The sequence below is a fragment of the Photinus pyralis genome, unplaced genomic scaffold, assembly GCF_008802855.1.
Source record: "Photinus pyralis isolate 1611_PpyrPB1 unplaced genomic scaffold, Ppyr1.3 Ppyr1.4_LG9, whole genome shotgun sequence".
NCBI classification, from domain to species: Eukaryota; Metazoa; Arthropoda; class Insecta; order Coleoptera; family Lampyridae; genus Photinus; species Photinus pyralis.
Genome location: NW_022170878.1, coordinates 11,505,823 through 11,526,403, shown reverse-complemented (window position 1 = coordinate 11,526,403; position 20,581 = coordinate 11,505,823). Strand labels below are relative to the sequence as shown.

The 20,581-nt window shown below is 41.6% G+C and overlaps 2 protein-coding genes across 2 annotated transcripts in view; both read left to right on the top strand.

Annotated features, from left to right (window-relative positions):
- The window catches only part of LOC116180192 (alpha-1,3-mannosyl-glycoprotein 4-beta-N-acetylglucosaminyltransferase B), a 70,749-nt gene extending 61,860 nt beyond the window's left edge, over window positions 1–8,889 (top strand). The window contains exons 7-10 of the mRNA XM_031500064.1: window positions 4,739–4,932; window positions 4,997–5,130; window positions 8,533–8,648; window positions 8,696–8,889. Of these exons, the coding sequence (XP_031355924.1) occupies window positions 4,739–4,932; window positions 4,997–5,130; window positions 8,533–8,648; window positions 8,696–8,725 (474 nt within the window). The 3' untranslated portion in view covers window positions 8,726–8,889. The remainder of the gene's footprint in view (window positions 1–4,738; window positions 4,933–4,996; window positions 5,131–8,532; window positions 8,649–8,695) is intronic.
- Window positions 8,890–17,492: 8,603 nt separating this feature from the next.
- LOC116180829 (probable cytochrome P450 303a1) lies at window positions 17,493–19,900 on the top strand. The gene is made up of 4 exons (XM_031500965.1): window positions 17,493–18,084; window positions 18,276–19,328; window positions 19,372–19,489; window positions 19,544–19,900. The coding sequence occupies exons 2-4, from the start codon at window positions 18,277–18,279 to the stop codon at window positions 19,853–19,855; spliced, it is 1,482 nt and encodes a 493-aa protein (XP_031356825.1). The 5' UTR covers window positions 17,493–18,084; window position 18,276; the 3' UTR covers window positions 19,856–19,900.
- Window positions 19,901–20,581: the final 681 nt, after the last annotated feature.

Sequence of the window (20,581 nt, the reverse complement as noted above, 5' to 3'; positions counted from 1 at the left end):
ATAAGATCCTAGGAATTAAAATTGTGCCAGGCGGCACTATAACGCACAATTATTGGGAAACTCCAAACGATCTCTGGGAACCCTTCTAGGAAGTACGTATATGACAGTTGTAGGGAAATTTGTTCTCTTCTTACTGGGGGACTGGGTGGGGTATTCTATACCCCCCGGTCATACGTTCTGCCCCAAAATGTTCAGACCTAAGGACTCTTTTCTTAACTCTTTCAAAAAATCATGGTGTTAATGATCAGCAATGCCCAAACGAGGGGTCTGGGGGGTATGGAATATCCTCCAGTATACGAAAGACTTAGACAGTTAATAGGGAAACTTGTTCCCTTTTTAAAATTTAAGGTTCAAAGACGATACTCGAGCAATTAAATTACAGCGACGTAGATTCCTTTAATTTTGACGCTGAATAATTAGAAAATTAAACAAAATTATAAGCGCTAATTAAAAAGCGTCCCGAAAATTACAGAATCAGATTCAAATCCTACGGGGAAATAAATAATACACGAAGTGAACACAAAAATTTAAGGTTCAAATGCGACACTCGAGCAATTAAATTACAGCGACGTAGATTCGTTTAATTATGACGCTGAATAATTAGAAAATTAAACAAAATTATCAGCGCTAATTAAAAAGCGTCCTGACAATCACAGAAACAGATTCAAATCCTACGGGGAAATAAATAATATACGAGGTGAACACAAAAAGTTAAGGTTCAAATGCGATACTCGAGCAATTAAATTACAGCGACGTAGATGCATTTAATTATGACGCTGGATAATTAGAAAATTAAACAAAATTATCAGCGCGAATTAAAAAGCGTCCTGAAAATCACAGAAACAGATTCAAATCGTACGGGGAAATAAATAATATACGAGGTGAACACAAAAATTTAAGGTTCAAATGCGATACTCGAGCAATTAAATTACAGCGACGTATAGATTCGTTTAATTATGACGCAAAATAATTAGAAAATTAAACAAAATTATCAGCGCGAATTAAAAAGCGTCCTGAAAATTACAGAATCAGATTCAAATCCTACGGAGAAATAAATAATACAAGAGGTGAACACAAAAATGTAAGGTTTCAAATGCGATATTCGAGCAATTAAATTACAGTGACGTAGATTTGTTTAATTATGTCGCTGAATAATTAGAAAATTAAACAAAATTATCAGCGCTAATTAAAAAGCGTCCTGAAAATCACAGAATTAGATTGAAATCCTACGGGGAAATAAATAATATACGAGGTGAACACAAAAATTTAAGGTTCAAATGCGATACTTGAGCAATTAAATTACAGCGACGTAGATTCATTTAATTTTGACGCTGATAATTAGAAAATTAAACATAATTATCAGGCTAATTAAAAAGCGTCCTGAAAATTACAGAATCAGATTCAAATCCTATGGGGAAATAAATATAGTATACGAGGTGAACACAAAATTTAAGGTTCAAATGCGATACTTGAGCAATTAAATTACAGCGACGTAGATTCGTTTAATTATGACGCTGAATAATTAGAAAATTAAAAAATTATCAGCGATAATTAAAAATCGTCCTGAAAATTACAGAATCAGATTCAAATCGTACGGGGAAATAAATAATATACGAGGTGAACACAAAAATTTAAGGTTCAAATGCGATACTCGAGCAATTAAATTACAGCGACGTAGATGCATTTAATTATGACGCTGGATAATTAGAAAATTAAACAAAATTATCAGCGCGAATTAAAAAGCGTCCTGAAAATCACAGAAACAGATTCAAATCGTACGGGGAAATAAATAATATACGAGGTGAACACAAAAATTTAAGGTTCAAATGCGATACTCGAGCAATTAAATTACAGCGACGTAGATGCTTTTAATTATGACGATAGATAATTTGAAAATTAAACAAAATTATCAGCGCTAATTAAAAAGCGTCCTGAAAATTACAGAATCAGATTCAAATCCTACGGAGGAATAAATAATATACGAGGTGAACACAAAAATTTAAGGTTCAAATGCGATACTCGAGCAATTAAATTACAGCGACGTATAGATTCGTTTAATTATGACGCAAAATAATTAGAAAATTAAACAAAATTATCAGCGCGAATTAAAAAGCGTCCTGAAAATTACAGAATCAGATTCACATCCTACGGGGGAAGTAAATAATATACGAGGTGAACACAAAAATTTTCGGTTCACTCTCTCGATCAGGCACAATTAATAGGAAAGTGCAAACGATTTCTACAAACTCAATTTTTTTTCCGGTTATAAAAACTTAGCCAGACGGCACAATAAATAAGAAGGTTCAAAAGATTTCAGTAATTTCAAATGAGAACCACGTAAGCGTCATTTTTCGCGGTAAGTGTAAAAATAAAGCCCTACTAATTAATGTAAACGATTGCCCCATTACACTTTGTAATCCTCTTTAAAGGTGGATTTACACTTAACTTTAAAATCGTAAACTTTAATTGGTATCCTTACGTAACCGAGTTCAGTTTATTATTCGACTCGTAATCTCATTGCGCATTAATTCCGTCGGTGGCAATTTTTCCGTTTTCCGCTCGTGTGACGATTCTCATTTCAGGAGGGGAACGAAAGGCATTTGTTTATTTTCCACAAAAAGGAAAAAGCATCGCCCGATAGTACTTCCAAAACGAATTATGGAGCAATTTAGGGATTTAAGGCGAAGTTATTTAGAGAGCGTGGAAGGTGCCGTAATCTAAAGCTTAAGAATTTGCGAGACACTTTGAAGCATCACACGAATTTCGCCCTCGACCTTTTCGTTTACTGCGGACCGCACAACAATGCAGGGTCGGATGCAGGGAAAATTTCCGCTAGGCCCTTGTGTTGGTCGCGTGGTTTTGAACCATTTTAATTGTCGAAAACGCGAAAAGTGACTTCAATTGATGTAGGTACGTAACTGGAACAATGAATTTTAGGGAAACTCGAGAGGACTCTGATGGGACTTGAGAATTTGGGAGAAAGTGGAGAAGAATTTGAAATGCACTTGACAGAAACCTTGAAACCTTACTAGGGTCCGTTAACTTGGCCCCCCCACTGAGAGATTTGATAGTATTATTTTGAAATGAATGCGCTCGTTATGCGCTCATATGCGCCACCGATAATAACTCTTGCGCCATTATCGTTTTTTAGAAATCCGAAAAAACATTTGGGGGGGGGGCCAAGTGAACGTAGCCCCCCCAGTACGTATTTTGTCCCTTGTAACTAGGTCACCTGATACATTTGGTTATGCGCTCAATTGCGCCACTTGAATTAAAGCTAGCGCCATTACGGTTAAGCCGTGACAAATTTTCAAAAAGTGGGGGGGCCAACTTAACGTTTTTAAAAGTTACTTTTTTTAACATCTTTTCATACGAAATTGTACTCTCAGGTATGCGCTGAAATGCGCCGTAAAAAGATATCTTTGCGCCATTATTGTTTTTTGGTTATCCTTAAATATATTTGGGGGGGGGGGCAAGTGAACGGAATCCCCCATAACGCATTTTGCTACCGGTATTTGTGCCACTTGATACATCTGGTTATGAGCTCAATTGCGCCACTTGAATTAAAGCTAGCGCCATTACGGTTAAGCCATAAAAAATTTTTAAAAAGTGGGGGGGGCTAACTTAACGTTTTCAAAAGTTACGTTTTTTAACATGTTTTTTCTACTACATCGTACCTTTCATCATGCGCTAAAATGCGCCGTAAACAAAAAATCTTGGCGCCATTATAGTGTTTCAGAAACACTATACAGGGTGTTTTTTGGGAGCTTTAGTTAAACGATTCTGGGAAAGTAAAATAGGTAGGTTTTTAAAAATTTGTATTTAGGAGTTACTCCGAAGGCCGAATCGATGTAAAATATTTTCAAAATGGACGCACTTCCGGAAATAACTTTTGAAAACGCTAAGTTAGACCCTCCACTTTTTAAAAATTTTTTATGGCTTAACCGTAATGGCGCTAGCTTTAATTCAAGTGGCGCAATTGAGCGCATAACCAAATGTATCAGGTGACCTAGTTACAAGGGACAAAATACGTACTGGGGGGGCTACGTTCACTTGGCCCCCCCCAAATGTTTTTTCGGATTTCTAAAAAACGATAATGGCGCAAGAGTTATTATCGGTGGCGCATATGAGCGCATAACGAGCGCATTCATTTCAAAATAATACGACTATCAAATCTCTCAGTGGGGGGGCCAAGTTAACGGACCCGTGTGATGAGAACAATAAGGGAGCTTAAGGATAACTGGTTAACAACTTCAGAGCGGCTTAAGAGGAAATTAAGGGTAATTTGAGAGAAGCTCGAGAGGAAATTTGATCCTTTTTTGCTTGGGGGGATTCCATACCCACCAAATACCTCGGTGATTCATTCTACCTCAAAACATTCGGAGCTAAGCTCTTTTCTGTCCAAAAATCATGGTGTTAAAGATCAGCAATGCCAAACCAGGGGGTCTGGGGAGTGCCCCCCAGTACACGATACGATTGACCCGATTTCGTTGGAAAAACGTCCAAGTGCCTTGCCTGGGTGTTCCAGAAGTGAATTTTATGCGTTTTCGAATGGAACATTCATCAATCCGGCTCTGCAACAAAGAGCCACGCCTAAAATTAAAGTATGAGTATAAATTATTAACGCCAAAAACTCATAAACGTGCCCTTCTCGCATACTAACAAAAACTTAGCGTTTATGGTTGAACGTAAATTTTTAACATTCCTCCTCCGCGCTCTTAACGAGTTACAATTTCAGGACAAGCAGTTTGGAAAGGTGGCCCTTTTCTTTCCGCACAGCAATCCAGAGGCGGAAGTCATTTCGGGCATTAAATTTTACAAACAGTACAGCTTAGAGCGGGCATATTTGGGCGAGACGTTCTTCTGGGGTCTCCTACCCCAACCGGGTGATTTACTTACGTTTAAGTTTACGAAGCCCGTTCTCGTGAAGAGGTAATTAATTTACCGGCGCTCGTAACGCGCGAAGACGCTCATCTTTCCGTCGCGTTTGTTTCAGATTCTTTTTCCGAAGCGGAAACGCCGAGCATCCATCGGATAAGTTCTACAACACGACCGTTGAGGTCTATCCCATCGAGCCGAATCAATATGGCGGCACTCTGAATGTGACAAGTGATGGGTTTATTATCGTAGGTAAGTCACGCCACGTAAGCCGCACAATTGATCGTTTTAGGGATAAGCTTAATTTATGAGTGGGGCACTATCTCGGGAGCGGGCGGTAATGCAAATGGGGTCGCGACAGAAGCGTAATCGATAGCATTACTCACACGTAATCCAAAGCAAGTTTCAGAAACTGAAGTAAAAATTCGAGACAAGTCCGGAGATTTCTTAAATTTGATGCTATCACGTGAGGTGAGGCGGCGCAGCCTCAAAAACTACCAAATTTTGAAAAATTTAAAAATTCTTTACATTTCCGATCAGATCAGATCAGGTTCCTCATTTTTTGGGGGTTTATTCAGATTTTTTTAATTTTATATCTTCATCATTTTTTGTGCCTTTACTAACCTGTTTTTCACTTCTCCCCCCCCCCCCCTCACATCTAGTTTCTTTTACTTTCTCTTCCATTCTTCACGCCTTACCACTTACTTTCTTCAGGCATCCTTTGTTTGCCCTCTATCTCCGCACTTCTATCTTTTACTGCTCCTTCTCCCGCGCTATCTTCTTCATACCTTCATCTCTTAATTTTCTCTCCCTTTCTTCATGATCTTGATATGCTTTCTGTAAGCATTCTTTACACGTTCTTCACCTTGGCAAAAAAGAAACTATATTCCCGTTTATGGGATCTTTGAGCTTTTTTTGTAATCTTTTTTTTCTTCACGCCTCTTGCTTATACGTTTCTTTTCTTTGACACTTTTTTCCGTCACCCATACTTTCTTCGTGCTTCTCTTTAGCATACGATCTAATTTCTAAGTTCAAAACTCCTTTCTTTACTCCTCTCTGCTTTATTCTTCTTTCTACTACGCCTCTTAGGTTCTCTTTTTACGCGGTACTTTTGTGAGATTTACTCCAATGCCGAGTCGAAGGCGAGTTCGGCATAAATTTGCACCGCCCTGCTACCTTTTTTTTGGTTTTTCCTATTTTTGAATTTAAGATTCTTTGTGCCACTTCTTTAGAATCCTCACCCTCCTGAATCCGCCGTTTCTTCAGTTGCTTTCTTCACATTTTTCCATTTTACACATTAACTCCTCCAGTTTCATAAGACTTCACATTCTTCAGACTCTTGAGATTATTAAGTTTCTTGGGACTCTTTGTGAAGATCTTTTTGTCTTTCACGTTTTTTCGGGTTCTAGGCTTTCAAATTATTACCGATTCTTCCGTTTCACAAAATCTCAAATTTTTGCAGTTTTTCGAGTTTTATCACGCTAGTTCTCATTTCTTTATTCTTCTTGAATTTTTTCGCCATCTTTCAGTTTCTTCATTTTCTTCAGGTCAATCAAAATCCTCAGATTCTTTTAGTTCTTCCGATTCTTACATAATTGGCTTTGCATTCTCCCGTTTTTTCGAACTCTTCTGATTTGTCAATTTCTTGTAATCCATCAGCTGCATAGAATTCCTCGGATTCTTCAGTGTCTTTCATCCAATTTTTCAGATTCTGCGGGCTGTTTATATTGTTCTTTTCTTCAATTTCTTCTGATTCTTCGCAGCTTTAGGTTCATGGGATTCTTCGAATTCATCAATTTCTTGAGATTCTTTAAACCTTTCGGATTCTTCCTAGTTCCAGGTTCTTGCAGTTTTCAATTTTTACCGACTCTTCCATTTGTAATCAAACTAAAAATTTTTCACCATCTTTCAATCACGCAATGTTCCCAGGATTCTTTGGAATTTCTTCTTCTGATCTTTCTATTTTCATTCGCATTTTTTTCAGATTCTTCCATTTCTTCAAACTTTTCCAGTTTTGCAGATAGATCATCTGCATTCTCAATTTTATTGGAAGTTTTTCTTTGGAATTCTTCGAATCACTCCGATGCTTTCAGGTTCTTTTCAGTGCTACACATTGCCAATGTTTACCGATTTTTCGTCTTCCGTTCCTTCAGGATCTACGTTATGTTCTTATGTTCTAGATCGAATTTCTTCGGAATCTCCTTTCTTAGATTTCTTCGATCTGAGCTTTCTATTTTTAGCGCAGAATTTAAAAAAATGCGCTATTGTTTTGTCCGTCCGTCCGGACCCACTTCTGCCGTTTTGAACTACTTCTAGGGGAATGGTCCTAGAGTCCTGGAATTTTTTGCAGTAGTCTAAAAGGCCCCCCCCCCCCTCACGAATAATTTCCTGAGATGCTGTTTTTGAAAGTAAAACGTGCATAACTTTTACATACGACAACCAATCGGTCTCAGATTTTGCATACGCATGCCTTTAGCGGTGCTAAGTTTTTAGGAAATAGGGGGGGGGGCACACATGTTCTACGGGAGGAGGAGAGGGGGACACATGTTCTACCCTTCATGTTATTCTAATGAAAAGTCTCATCGAAATAAGTTGGTTTGTACAAACTATAACTTTCCCGTGCGACTCTTTTTCGAGATCAGTGAGCGACGGCGCCTGGGGGGGATTAAAATTAATTTTATCTCATTGTATTGTAATTAAAGGTCTCAACGAAAAGAACCGTTTTCTACCAGCTACTGCCCTTCTTTCTGTCCTCTTATCAAAGTACGTGGTGGAAGGGGGGGGGGGGAGTGGAACTACCTTCATGGTACTCTAATGAAAGGTCTCAACGAAAGGAATTAATTTCTACCAACCATAGCCCTCTTCCTCGACCTCTTATCCTGATCGGGTATATTCCCTTATACCTCAAGAACGGATTGTCGGAAGACGGTACTCACAAAGGGCGATTGAGACGTCTGCAAGAAATAGATCCATTGGTGATGTAAAAACAAAAGCTATTTCGGTTAAAAAAATGCGCTTTATCTGCAAAACAGTTTTTTTGCCATTTTTCAGATTCATAATTTTCTTCAGGTCAAAAAGACAACCCTCGCATTCTTGTGCCTCTTTCGATTCTGTTATTTCTTCAAATTCCTCTAGTTTCTTATTCAATATCTTCCATCTTCGGATTCTTTAGTTTCTTTCAATTAGTTTTTCCGATCTTTAAAATCTTTCCTTACTTAGAATTTCCTCGTTTTTTTTTAAGAATTTTTCGCATTCTTCAATGCGTTCTTCGGAACCTTCTAATTTTTCTACTTTTTTTATACCTCAGGTTCTTGTGATCCTTTTCCTCACTGTTGAGAGATACATCATTTTTTTGAAACCAATTGGAACTCTCTAATTTCTATGATTCGTAATTTTGTATTCAAAAATTTCCCCTAGGGACACGCTATTACCTCATAATGTCAATCGACTTACGATTCTTCTTTTTCTTCAAATTCGAAAATTAAGGAGAAGCAGGACATTTCGCTTCGAGTAGTTATTTTAGCCTTGTCTATCAATATTCAAGTTTCTATTTCGGTTGTTACTTTGTTTGATTTTTTGTGTCTTAATTGTCGAGTTTGGGCGCCAATTTTGAACGTACAGCCAAAAAAACTAACCCAATCTCGCCTGTTACAGGTAAATTCGACGTGGTGGGCATCGCCGAAGGCACGCCGGACGAAAGCATCGGTCGAGTGTCGGCGTTACGTCTGCACGTCCACTCCGAGAGCGACAACTGGGCGATACTTAGCGAGGTAACCTCCGACCCGTCGCGCTCGAATATTAATCGCTCCACTTCCAGATTCACATACAAGACGAGATCACCAGGTGACCAAGGACGAGCGGTCGGGCCCTACTCCCATTCCCGCACATACGACACCAGTACATGCTCGATCGCATTCCCCCGCATCCTCTGTGATAATTGTTTGTTTTTTGTTTTACACGTTTATAGTTTATGTAGTTTTTCGTTGGCCAGTTATTCACCCTTAGTCCCCCGTCACGTATGCATCATAAACGGCGCTTGATTCGTTCATATAATTTAGGTCAGCCGAGTTGGACTGGGACCCACCGGTTCAATCCAACTCCGGATAGGTGCTATCCGATTATGTTCTTTGTGTCCATTATATTCAGCAAGTAAATGTTCCATGTCTGTATTTAACGTAACATAACTAGAATTGAGACTGATTCGGTATCGTGAATGTAAATATATAATGTTTTCGTACAGCTCTTTTTCGTCTGCACGTCTGGGGACCATCATTACACCTAGTTTTTCGCCTTTTATTACAGAATTACACTGATTTAAAGGGTATTAGCTCGTACATACCAAAGGAATTGTGCTGAAATACTTCCATCCAATTCATTTTTCTACATGCATTTGGAATTGAACTGTTAGTACGTTTTATACTGCTACTGAAATAACGAGGACAGTTTAGTTTACAGTTCGTGCCATACACCCCTATTTGAAATATAAAAGTATTATCGTTGTATTAAATGGAAAAATTAATGTTAATTTTTAAGTATTTATTTTTGTATGGCAGTGTAAAATGAATATAACTTTATTTTACATTGTTTCTTATAACCCGGAATAATTTCCCTTGCCTCCTCCAATATCATCAACGTTCGAGGACCGCCAGGGGAATTTTTGGCTCGCGACTGCCTGAAGGTGTGTGATTGTTCTGTAATTGAATTACAAAGTTTCCCATCGCAGAGTGTTTGGTTACCAAACGGAACGGATCAGATAAATTAATAATTTTCTGAAATGCGCAAGCGAAAATGAGAGAAAACGTTCCTTGAGAAATGTCAAAGAGAGAACCAAGAGACTGGCAATGAACGGAAAAATTTTGTGACATACAAAGAAGGAAAATACTAAATAAAAGCGGACTTTACAAGTAAATAGATTTCTTGGATACAGGACCATCTACATAATAAGTTTCAAACCCCTAGGACCTTCCATTCGAGAGTTATCCCATAGACTAACGAACGAGCAGACAATCTAATGCAGTTTTTAGAGAATGGATAAGTGAAAATTTGGGATTTTTTATTTAATCTCCCAGGATTGAATTTAAAGTTTCCATATTTTATTGAAATTTAAAAAAGTTTGTAAAAAATTCTCCTACCTTGGGGGTTATTGATAAAAAGCAATCAATGCCGTGAGTATCTACCCTTTGTTACACATTTTGGAAATTCGCACGAAATTTCTAGAACGTTCTGTAAATTTCTAAAGGCGGAGACGTGGTGAACGTGAACGCCGTTAAGTGGTTACTAAAAATTCTACAATTCGCAAAACTTCACTGTCTATTAGAGGTTCTGAAGACCAAGAGAAGTAGACGCTTCCAAACCGTTTACAACTTTCACCTCTCTAGTGATGATTTTTTTAGGACCATCGATAAGCATTTTTGGAGACAGCGTATCATCCCGGGGGTATGCAAAATCCTCCAGCAAAGTATATTCCACACCCCCCAGACCCGCAGGTGCTAATTTGCCCCCAATACGTTAATAACTTCCCCTTCTTTCATTATAACTCTTAAAGGAGGACCATCTAAAATCATGTTTGGGGATATCATAGCACCGGGGAGTATGGAATATCCCCCAGCAAAGAGGAATTTGATGGTCCTCCCGCGGAAATGTGAGTGAGAGTTGTGGGAGAATCATTCGAGATAAGTGCATCAATACTTCCGTTTTGCTGGGGGGGGGGGTTTATTCCATACTCCATTTTCCCCCAATACGTTAAGAACTTTCCCTTCTTTCATTATGACTCTTTAAGGAGGACCGTCCAACATCATTTTTGGGGACAGCGTATCACCGGGGAGTATGGAATATCCCCTAGCAAAGAGGGATTTGATGGTCCTCCCGCGGATAGACCGTAACTGTGAGTGAGAGTTGTAAGAGAATCATTCAAGATAAGTGCATCAATACTTCCGTTTTGCTCGTGGGGGGGGGGGTATTCCATACTCCATTTTCCCCCAATACGTCAAGAACTTTCCCTTCTCTCATTATGACTCTTTAAGGAGAACCGTCTAAAATCATTTTTGGGGACAGCGTAGCACCGGGGAGTATGGAATATCCCCCAGCAAAGAGGAATTTGATGGTCATCCCGCGGAAATGATCGTAAATGTGAGTGAGAGTTGTAAGAGAATCATTCGAGATAAGTGCATCAATACTTCCGTTTTGCTGGGGGGTATTCCAGACCCCCCGGTGCTAATTTTCCCCCAATACGTTAAGAACTTTCCCATCTTTCATTATGACTCTTTAAGGAGGACCGTCCAACATCATTTTTGGGGACAGCGTATCACCGGGGAGTATGGAATATCCCCCAGTAAAGAGGGATTTGATGGTCCTCCCGCGGATAGACCGTAACTGTGAGTGAGAGTTGTAAGAGAATCATTCAAGATAAGTGCATCAATACTTCCGTTTTACTGGGGGGTATTCCATACTCCATTTTCCCCCAATACGTTAAGAACTTTCCCTTCTTTCATTATGACTCTTTAAGGAATACCGTCTAACATCATTTTTGGGGACAGCGTAGCACCGGGGGGTATAGAATATCCCCCAGCAAAGAGGGATTTGATGGTCCTCCCGCGGATAGACCGTAACTGTGAGTGAGAGTTGTAAGAGAATCATTCAAGATAAGTGCATCAATACTTCCGTTTTACTGGGGGGTATTCCATACTCCATTTTCCCCCAATACGTTAAGAACTTTCCCTTCTTTCATTATGACTCTTTAAGGAATACCGTCTAACATCATTTTTGGGGACAGCGTAGCACCGGGGGGTATAGAATATCCCCCAGCAAAGAGGGATTTGATGGTCCTCCCGCGGATAGACCGTAACTGTGAGTGAGAGTTGTAGGAGAATCATTCGAGATAAGTGCATCAATACTTCCGTTTTGCTGGGGGGTATTCCAGACCCCCCGGTGCTAATTTTCCCCCAATACGTTAAGAACTTTCCCATCTTTCATTATGACTCTTTAAGGAGGACCGTCCAACATCATTTTTGGGGACAGCGTATCACCGGGGAGTATGGAATATCCCCCAGTAAAGAGGGATTTGATGGTCCTCCCGCGGATAGACCGTAACTGTGAGTGAGAGTTGTAAGAGAATCATTCAAGATAAGTGCATCAATACTTCCGTTTTACTGGGGGGTATTCCATACTCCATTTTCCCCCAATACGTTAAGAACTTTCCCTTCTTTCATTATGACTCTTTAAGGAATACCGTCTAACATCATTTTTGGGGACAGCGTAGCACCGGGGGGTATAGAATATCCCCCAGCAAAGAGGGATTTGATGGTCCTCCCGCGGATAGACCGTAACTGTGAGTGAGAGTTGTAAGAGAATCATTCAAGATAAGTGCATCAATACTTCCGTTTTACTGGGGGGTATTCCATACTCCATTTTCCCCCAATACGTTAAGAACTTTCCCTTCTTTCATTATGACTCTTTAAGGAATACCGTCTAACATCATTTTTGGGGACAGCGTAGCACCGGGGGGTATAGAATATCCCCCAGCAAAGAGGGATTTGATGGTCCTCCCGCGGATAGACCGTAACTGTGAGTGAGAGTTGTAAGAGAATCAATTCGAGATAAGTGCATCAATACTTCCGTTTTGCTGGAGAGTATTTCAGACCCCCCGTGCTAATTTTTCCCCCAATACCGTTAGAGAACTTTCCCTTCTCTCATTATGACTCTTTAAGGAGAACCGTCTAAAATCATTTTTGGGGACAGCGTAGCACCGGGGAGTATGGAATATCCCCCAGCAAAGAGGAATTTGATGGTCATCCCGCGGAAATGATCGTAAATGTGAGTGAGAGTTGTAAGAGAATCATTCGAGATAAGTGCATCAATACTTCCGTTTTGCTGGGGGGTATTCCAGACCCCCCGGTGCTAATTTTCCCCCAATACGTTAAGAACTTTCCCTTCTTTCATTATGCCTCTTTAAGGGGGACCATCGAAAATCATTTTTGGGGACAGCGTAGCAACGGGGGATATGGAATATCCCCCAGCAAAGAGGGAATTGATGGTTCTCACGCGAAAATGACAGTTACTGTGAGTGAGTTGTAGGAGAATCATTCGAGATAAGTGCATCAATACTTTCGTTTTGCTGGGGGGTATTCCAGACCCCCCGGTGCTCATTTTCCCCCAATACGTTAAGAACTTCCCCTTCTTTCATTATGACTCTTTAAGGAGGACCGTCTAAAATCATTTTTGGGCACAGCGTAGCATCGGGGGGCATGGAATATCCCCCAGCAAAGAGGGCATCAATACTTCCGTTTTGCTGGGGGGTATTCCAGACCCCTCGGTGCTACTTTTCCCCCAATACGTTAAGAACTTTTCCTTCTTTCATTATGACTCTTTAAGGGGGACCATCGAAAATCATTTTTGGGGACAGCGTAGCAACGGGGGATATGGAATATCCCCCAGAAAAGAGGGATTTGATGGTTCTCACGCGAAAATGAGAGTTACTGTGAGTGAGAGTTGTAGAAGAATTATTCGAGATAAGTGCATCAATACTTCCGTTTTGCTGGGGAGTATTCCAGACCCCCCGGTGCTAATTTTCCCCCAATACGTTAAGAACTTTCCCTTCTTTCATTATGACTCTTTAAGGAGGACCATCTAAAATCATTTTTGGGCACAGCGTAGCATCGGGGGGGCATGGAATATCCCCCAGCAAAGAGGAATTTGATGGTCCTCCCGCGGAAATGAACGTAAATGTGAGTGAGAGTTGTAAGAGAATCATTCGAGATAAGTGCATCAATACTTCCGTTTTGCTGGGGGGTATTCCACACCCCTCGGTGCTAATTTTCCCCCAATACGTTAAGAACTTTCCCTTCTTTCATTATGACTCTTTAAGGGGGACCATCGAAAATCATTTTTGGGGACAACGTAGCAACGGGGGATATGGAATATCCCCCAGCAAAGAGGGATTTGATGGCACTCCCGCGACTAGACCGTAACTGTGAGTGAGAGTTGTAAGAGAATCATGCGAGATAAGTGCAACAATACTTCCGTTTTGCTGGGGAGTATTCCAGACCCCCCGGTGCTAATTTTCCCCCAATACGTTAAGAACTTTCCCTTCTTTCATTATGACTCTTTAAGGGGGACCATCGAAAATCATTTTTGGGGACAACGTAGCAACGGGGGATATGGAATATCCCCCAGCAAAGAGGGATTTGATGGCACTCCCGCGACTAGACCGTAACTGTGAGTGAGAGTTGTAAGAGAATCATGCGAGATAAGTGCAACAATACTTCCGTTTTGCTGGGGAGTATTCCAGACCCCCCGGTGCTAATTTTCCCCCAATACGTTAAGAACTTTCCCTTCTCTCATTATGACTCTTTAAGGAGAACCGTCTAAAATCATTTTTGGGGACAGCGTAGCACCGGGGAGTATGGAATATCCCCCAGCAAAGAGGAATTTGATGGTCATCCCGCGGAAATGATCGTAAATGTGAGTGAGAGTTGTAAGAGAATCATTCGAGATAAGTGCATCAATACTTCCGTTTTGCTGGGGGGTATTCCAGACCCCCCGGTGCTAATTTTCCCCCAATACGTTAAGAACTTTCCCTTCTTTCATTATGCCTCTTTAAGGGGGACCATCGAAAATCATTTTTGGGGACAGCGTAGCAACGGGGGATATGGAATATCCCCCAGCAAAGAGGGAATTGATGGTTCTCACGCGAAAATGACAGTTACTGTGAGTGAGTTGTAGGAGAATCATTCGAGATAAGTGCATCAATACTTTCGTTTTGCTGGGGGGTATTCCAGACCCCCCGGTGCTCATTTTCCCCCAATACGTTAAGAACTTCCCCTTCTTTCATTATGACTCTTTAAGGAGGACCGTCTAAAATCATTTTTGGGCACAGCGTAGCATCGGGGGGCATGGAATATCCCCCAGCAAAGAGGGCATCAATACTTCCGTTTTGCTGGGGGGTATTCCAGACCCCTCGGTGCTACTTTTCCCCCAATACGTTAAGAACTTTTCCTTCTTTCATTATGACTCTTTAAGGGGGACCATCGAAAATCATTTTTGGGGACAGCGTAGCAACGGGGGATATGGAATATCCCCCAGAAAAGAGGGATTTGATGGTTCTCACGCGAAAATGAGAGTTACTGTGAGTGAGAGTTGTAGAAGAATTATTCGAGATAAGTGCATCAATACTTCCGTTTTGCTGGGGAGTATTCCAGACCCCCCGGTGCTAATTTTCCCCCAATACGTTAAGAACTTTCCCTTCTTTCATTATGACTCTTTAAGGAGGACCATCTAAAATCATTTTTGGGCACAGCGTAGCATCGGGGGGGCATGGAATATCCCCCAGCAAAGAGGAATTTGATGGTCCTCCCGCGGAAATGAACGTAAATGTGAGTGAGAGTTGTAAGAGAATCATTCGAGATAAGTGCATCAATACTTCCGTTTTGCTGGGGGGTATTCCACACCCCTCGGTGCTAATTTTCCCCCAATACGTTAAGAACTTTCCCTTCTTTCATTATGACTCTTTAAGGGGGACCATCGAAAATCATTTTTGGGGACAACGTAGCAACGGGGGATATGGAATATCCCCCAGCAAAGAGGGATTTGATGGCACTCCCGCGACTAGACCGTAACTGTGAGTGAGAGTTGTAAGAGAATCATGCGAGATAAGTGCAACAATACTTCCGTTTTGCTGGGGAGTATTCCAGACCCCCCGGTGCTAATTTTCCCCCAATACGTTAAGAACTTTCCCTTCTTTCATTATGACTCTTTAAGGAGGACCATCTAAAATCATTTTTGGGGACAGCGTAGCACGGGGGATATGGAATATCCCCCAGCAAAGAGGAATTTGATGGTCCTCCCGCGGAAATGATCGTAAATGTGAGTGAGAGTTGTAAGAGAATCATTCGAGATAAGTGCATCAATACTTCCGTTTTGCTGGGGGGTATTCCAGACCCCCCGGTGCTAATTTTCCCCCAATACGTTAAGAACTTTCCCTTCTTTCATTATGACTCTTTAAGGAGGACCATCTAAAATCATTTTTGGGCACAGCGTAGCATCGGGGGGCATGGAATATCCCCCAGCAAAGAGGGATTTGATGGCCCTCCCGCGAAAATGACAGTTACTGTGAGTGAGAGTTGTAGGAGAATCATTCGAGATAAGTGCATCAATACTTTCGTTTTGCTGGGGAGTATTCCAGACCCCCCGGTACTCATTTTCCCCCAATACGTTAAGAACTTTCCCTTCTCTCATTATGACTCTTTAAGGAGAACCGTCTAAAATCATTTTTGGGGACAGCGTAGCACCGGGGAGTATGGAATATCCCCCAGCAAAGAGGAATTTGATGGTCCTCCCGCGGAAATGATCGTAAATGTGAGTGAGAGTTGTAAGAGAATCATTCGAGATAAGTGCATCAATACTTCCGTTTTGCTGGGGGGTATTCCAGACCCCCCGGCGCTAATTTTCCCCCAATACGTTAAGAACTTTCCCTTCTCTCATTGTGACTCTTTAAGGAAAACCGTCTAAAATCATTTTTGGGGACAGCGTAGCACCGGGGAGTATGGAATATCCCCCAGCAAAGAGGGATTTGATGGTCCTACGCGGAAATGACCGTAACTGTGAGAGAGTTGTGCATATACAGGGTGATTAAAAACTGAGTGCAAAGAGTTTAAGGGCGTAAAGCCAAACATAAGAAATTTTTTTCATATAAGTAACCGTATGTCCTAACTTCCTTCGTTTTCTAGATACAGGGTGTAAAAGTTTTAAAAAAATCGGTTTTTATAAGTTATTCAAAAACCTTTTAGCCGATTTAAATCAGATTTGGTAGGCTTATTTGGCGTCATAAGGGCCTTCCTTTGGTGGGAAAAAAATAAACAAAAACCAATTTTTTTTAAGCTCTAGGAAACGAAGCAAGTTAGGACATACGATTATATGAAAAAATTTCGTATTTTTGATTTTGCACTCAATTTTTAATCACCCTGTTTATTAGAATGGTCTATAACTAATGCAAAAAAAAACAAATAAGTGAACAAAAGAGCGGGACTAAGTTTTTGGGGAGAGTGAAAAGGACGAAAGGCGTGTTACGACAATTCCGGATCTTCAAGTACCTAGGTACATTAAATGGCTTTAGGCCCTTTCGAAGGACTTGGTGCTTTTTATTTTCAATTACAATGCTAATTTTCTCCCAAAACCTATTTTCCTTCTTCCATGATGATTTTTTAAAAAAGATAAGCATTTTCGGGGGGCAGCGTAGCACCGGATGTCTGAGGGGCATGGAATACTCCCCATAAAAAAGGGATTTAATAGTCCTCTCGAGGAAATGTGCCCATAACTGTGAGTGAGTGAGAAGAATCATTCGCGATGAGACCATCAATCCGTTTACTAGGAGGTTTTCAAATCCCCCCCCCCCCCATGCAAACTTTTTCCCAATAAGTTAAGAACTTTCCCTTCTTTCATGATGATTTTTTAAGGAGATCCATCAATAAGAATTTTGGGGGACAGCGAAGCACCGGGGGGGGGGGGGGTTATTGAATACCCATCAGCAAAGCGGATTTGATGGGCCTACCGCAGAAATGACCGTAACTGTGAGTGAGGGTTCTAGGAGAATCATTCGAGTTCAGACGATCAACGCTTCCGCTTTACTGGGGGGGGGGGGGGGGGTATGGGATAGCCCTCAGACCCCCCGGTGTTGTTTTACCAAAACGTTTACAACTTGTGCTTGTTCTATGATGATTTTTTAAGGAGGACCATTGATAAGCATTTTTGGGGACAGGGTGGCACCGGGGGGTATGGAGTAGCCCATAGCAAAGAAGGTTTTGATGGTCCACCATGACTGTGAGAATCGTTCAAAAACTATCCATAAAGAGACACGAAATTTATACCATAGATTCAAAAAAACAGAAACATTAAAAGCACTAAGTGGGCCACAAGGCTCCCAAATCAATTCATTTGTCGAGCAAGACAATGAAACCACTAGTCACCCACTTCTTGAAAGAGTCAAATGGGGAAGACTTACACAATTACCCAACTTGCAAAATTTACAAAATAATATTTGTATTTCAAATTACATAAGCCTACTTATGAATTGTAGCCGAAGAGGGGATCGTGTTACCTTATATTAAGGAGCAAAAACTTCCTTGGCGACTTGTGTTGAACGTGCGTGTCTTTTAAGGGTGTTCCGTTACAGTTTCCTGCTCCATCGCAGAATTACGAAGCTCTCCCGAAAAGGTATAGTGCATTTTAATCCAATTTTTGGTGCATTCAATTCTAATTTTTCACAAATTTACATAACGATTACGCAACCGTTACGAGAAGATTAACATCTGCCACTTTCTCCGCACGCGGAAGTCGGGCGTAATTAATGAACTTTCCATTTCCGCGCGCCACACTGTTTTTCTTTAACCGACCTCGTTTTGCAGAATGTGGGTTATTTCGGCGATCCTAATCGTCGCGATACTGGGACTGCTGGCGTACCTGGATACGAGGAAGCCGAAAAATTTTCCCCCAGGTCCCAGATGGTACCCGATCATCGGATGCGCGTGGCAGCTGAGCAAGCTGCGGAAGGCGACCGGGTGTCTGGCGAAGACGACGGGAGAGTTGGCGGCGAAGTACGGACCGGTCGTGGGGGTGCGGGTGGGTACCGATCGCATCGTCTTCGCCTACGGCTATGACGCGATCCACGAGTTCACCACGAGGGATGAGTTCAACGGGAGACCGGATGGAATATTCTACAGGACCAGGACGTGGGGGCAGCGGCGCGGCGTCCTCCTGACCGACGGGGAATTTTGGGTGGATCAACGCAAATTCGTATTGCGCCAGCTGCGCGAGTTTGGGTTCGGCAAGAAGAGCATGTCCGACATGATCCAAGGCGAAGGGAGCGCGATGGTCGAAAACATCAAGAAGAAGATCGAGGACACCGGTGGAGCTTGCGTTCTTCGCATGGACGACCTGTTTGGCATCCACGTTCTGAACACTCTTTGGACCATGGTGTCTGGGAACAAGTGCACCTCAGACGACAAGGAGATACGCAGTCTGCAGGTGATTCTAACCGAGTTGCTCGCAAAGGTCCACATGGACGGCGCCTTATTTAGTCACTACCCCATCTTGCGACACCTTTGCCCAGATTACTCTGGGTACACCATGTTCCATGGGGTCCACAAGCGGATGTGGAGGTTTTTCGCGTTGGAAATTCAGAAACTGAAAGCGACGTACAATCCGTACGATCTTCGCGGTTTCATAGACGTCTACTTGAAGATGCTGCACTCTCCGGAGAGGAAGGAGAGCTTCACCGAAGGGCAGTTACTGGCAATTTGCGTGGATCTCTTCGTCGCCGGCTCCGAAACCACGACCAAGACCCTTGGCTTCGCGTTTCTCTACCTCATTCTTTACCCGGACGTTCAAAGGAAGGCGCAGGAAGAAATAGACAGGGTCATCGGTAGAAATCGTCTGCCGAACCTGAACGATCGCCCACAGTAAGTATCTCTACGCGCATGTCCGTTATTAACGCACGCGCAGTTTGCAGTACGTAGAGTGTGTCGTCTTGGAATCGCTGCGTATGTTCGGCTGTCGCGCTTTTATTATTCCACACAGAGCGAGCAAGGACGCCTATCTCAGCGGATACCTGATACCAAAGGTAGCTCCACGAATTTCACTGGCTCGCACTCAGCTCAGTCAGCTCTTATTTCAGGATACGATAATACTGGGAAGTCTGCAGAGCACCCTTCTGGACGGAGGTTGGGCTAACCCCGAAATTTTCGATCCGGAACGGTACATCAAGAACGGCAGCATAGAAGTGCCCGATCGCTTCATACCGTTCGGGTTCGGCAAGCACCGATGTATGGGCGAAACGTTGGCGCGGGCCAACGTCTTTTTAATCATCGCGTGTCTGCTTCAAACCTTCAATTTTACGGCCCTGCCCAGCGAGCCTCCCACGACCGATTTCATCGACGGAGTCACGCCCGGACCGAAACCGTTTAAGGCGTTAGTTACACTTAGATAGTAGGTATAGTCTTGTTATAAAAAAAATAAAATGTGATCTCTAATATTCTCAACACTTTCGTTTGTTATTTGAAACTTGAAACGATGCCGCACAGAACGATATAAATGCTAGTAAAAAATGTTAAAAATTGCTTGCTCTAAAATATATTATGTAACGAATCTCAAAGAATCTCAAGATCTTATGAAGTCGTGTTTAAAAATTGGGCAGCCGCAAAAAAACATGCGCATTAAATACATCGAAGAAAATGCGCAAAAAACTACATCCTTTTTGCTATTAATAAGCTTTTCTGGTGCATTTTTTGGTATACGCATTGAATAAATGTTACGCATTAACCTAAAAAATTATAAAAATGCTCACCAAGTGGTCGAACTGGAATCAGGACCTGCATGCAGCACTTCACAAACGAAACAAAGCACTCCACTTAACTGCGCACCTAAATTTACGCAAAAATGAGTGAATTACATAAGTTGGGGAGAAACGTCAAGGTGTGTGGTTTGTGCTTAAAAATTGCGCAGCCGTCAATAAATGTGTCAATTATTTTTTGCTTTTTATAAGCCTCTCATGTGTCTTTTGCTATGCGCATTAAATAAATGGGGCATCCGTAAAAATGTGACAGTTATTTTTGATTCTCATAAGCAACTCATGTGCCTTTTTTGGTATGCGCATTGAATAAATGTTACGCATTAACCTAAAAAATTATATGCAGCACTTCACAAACAAAACAAA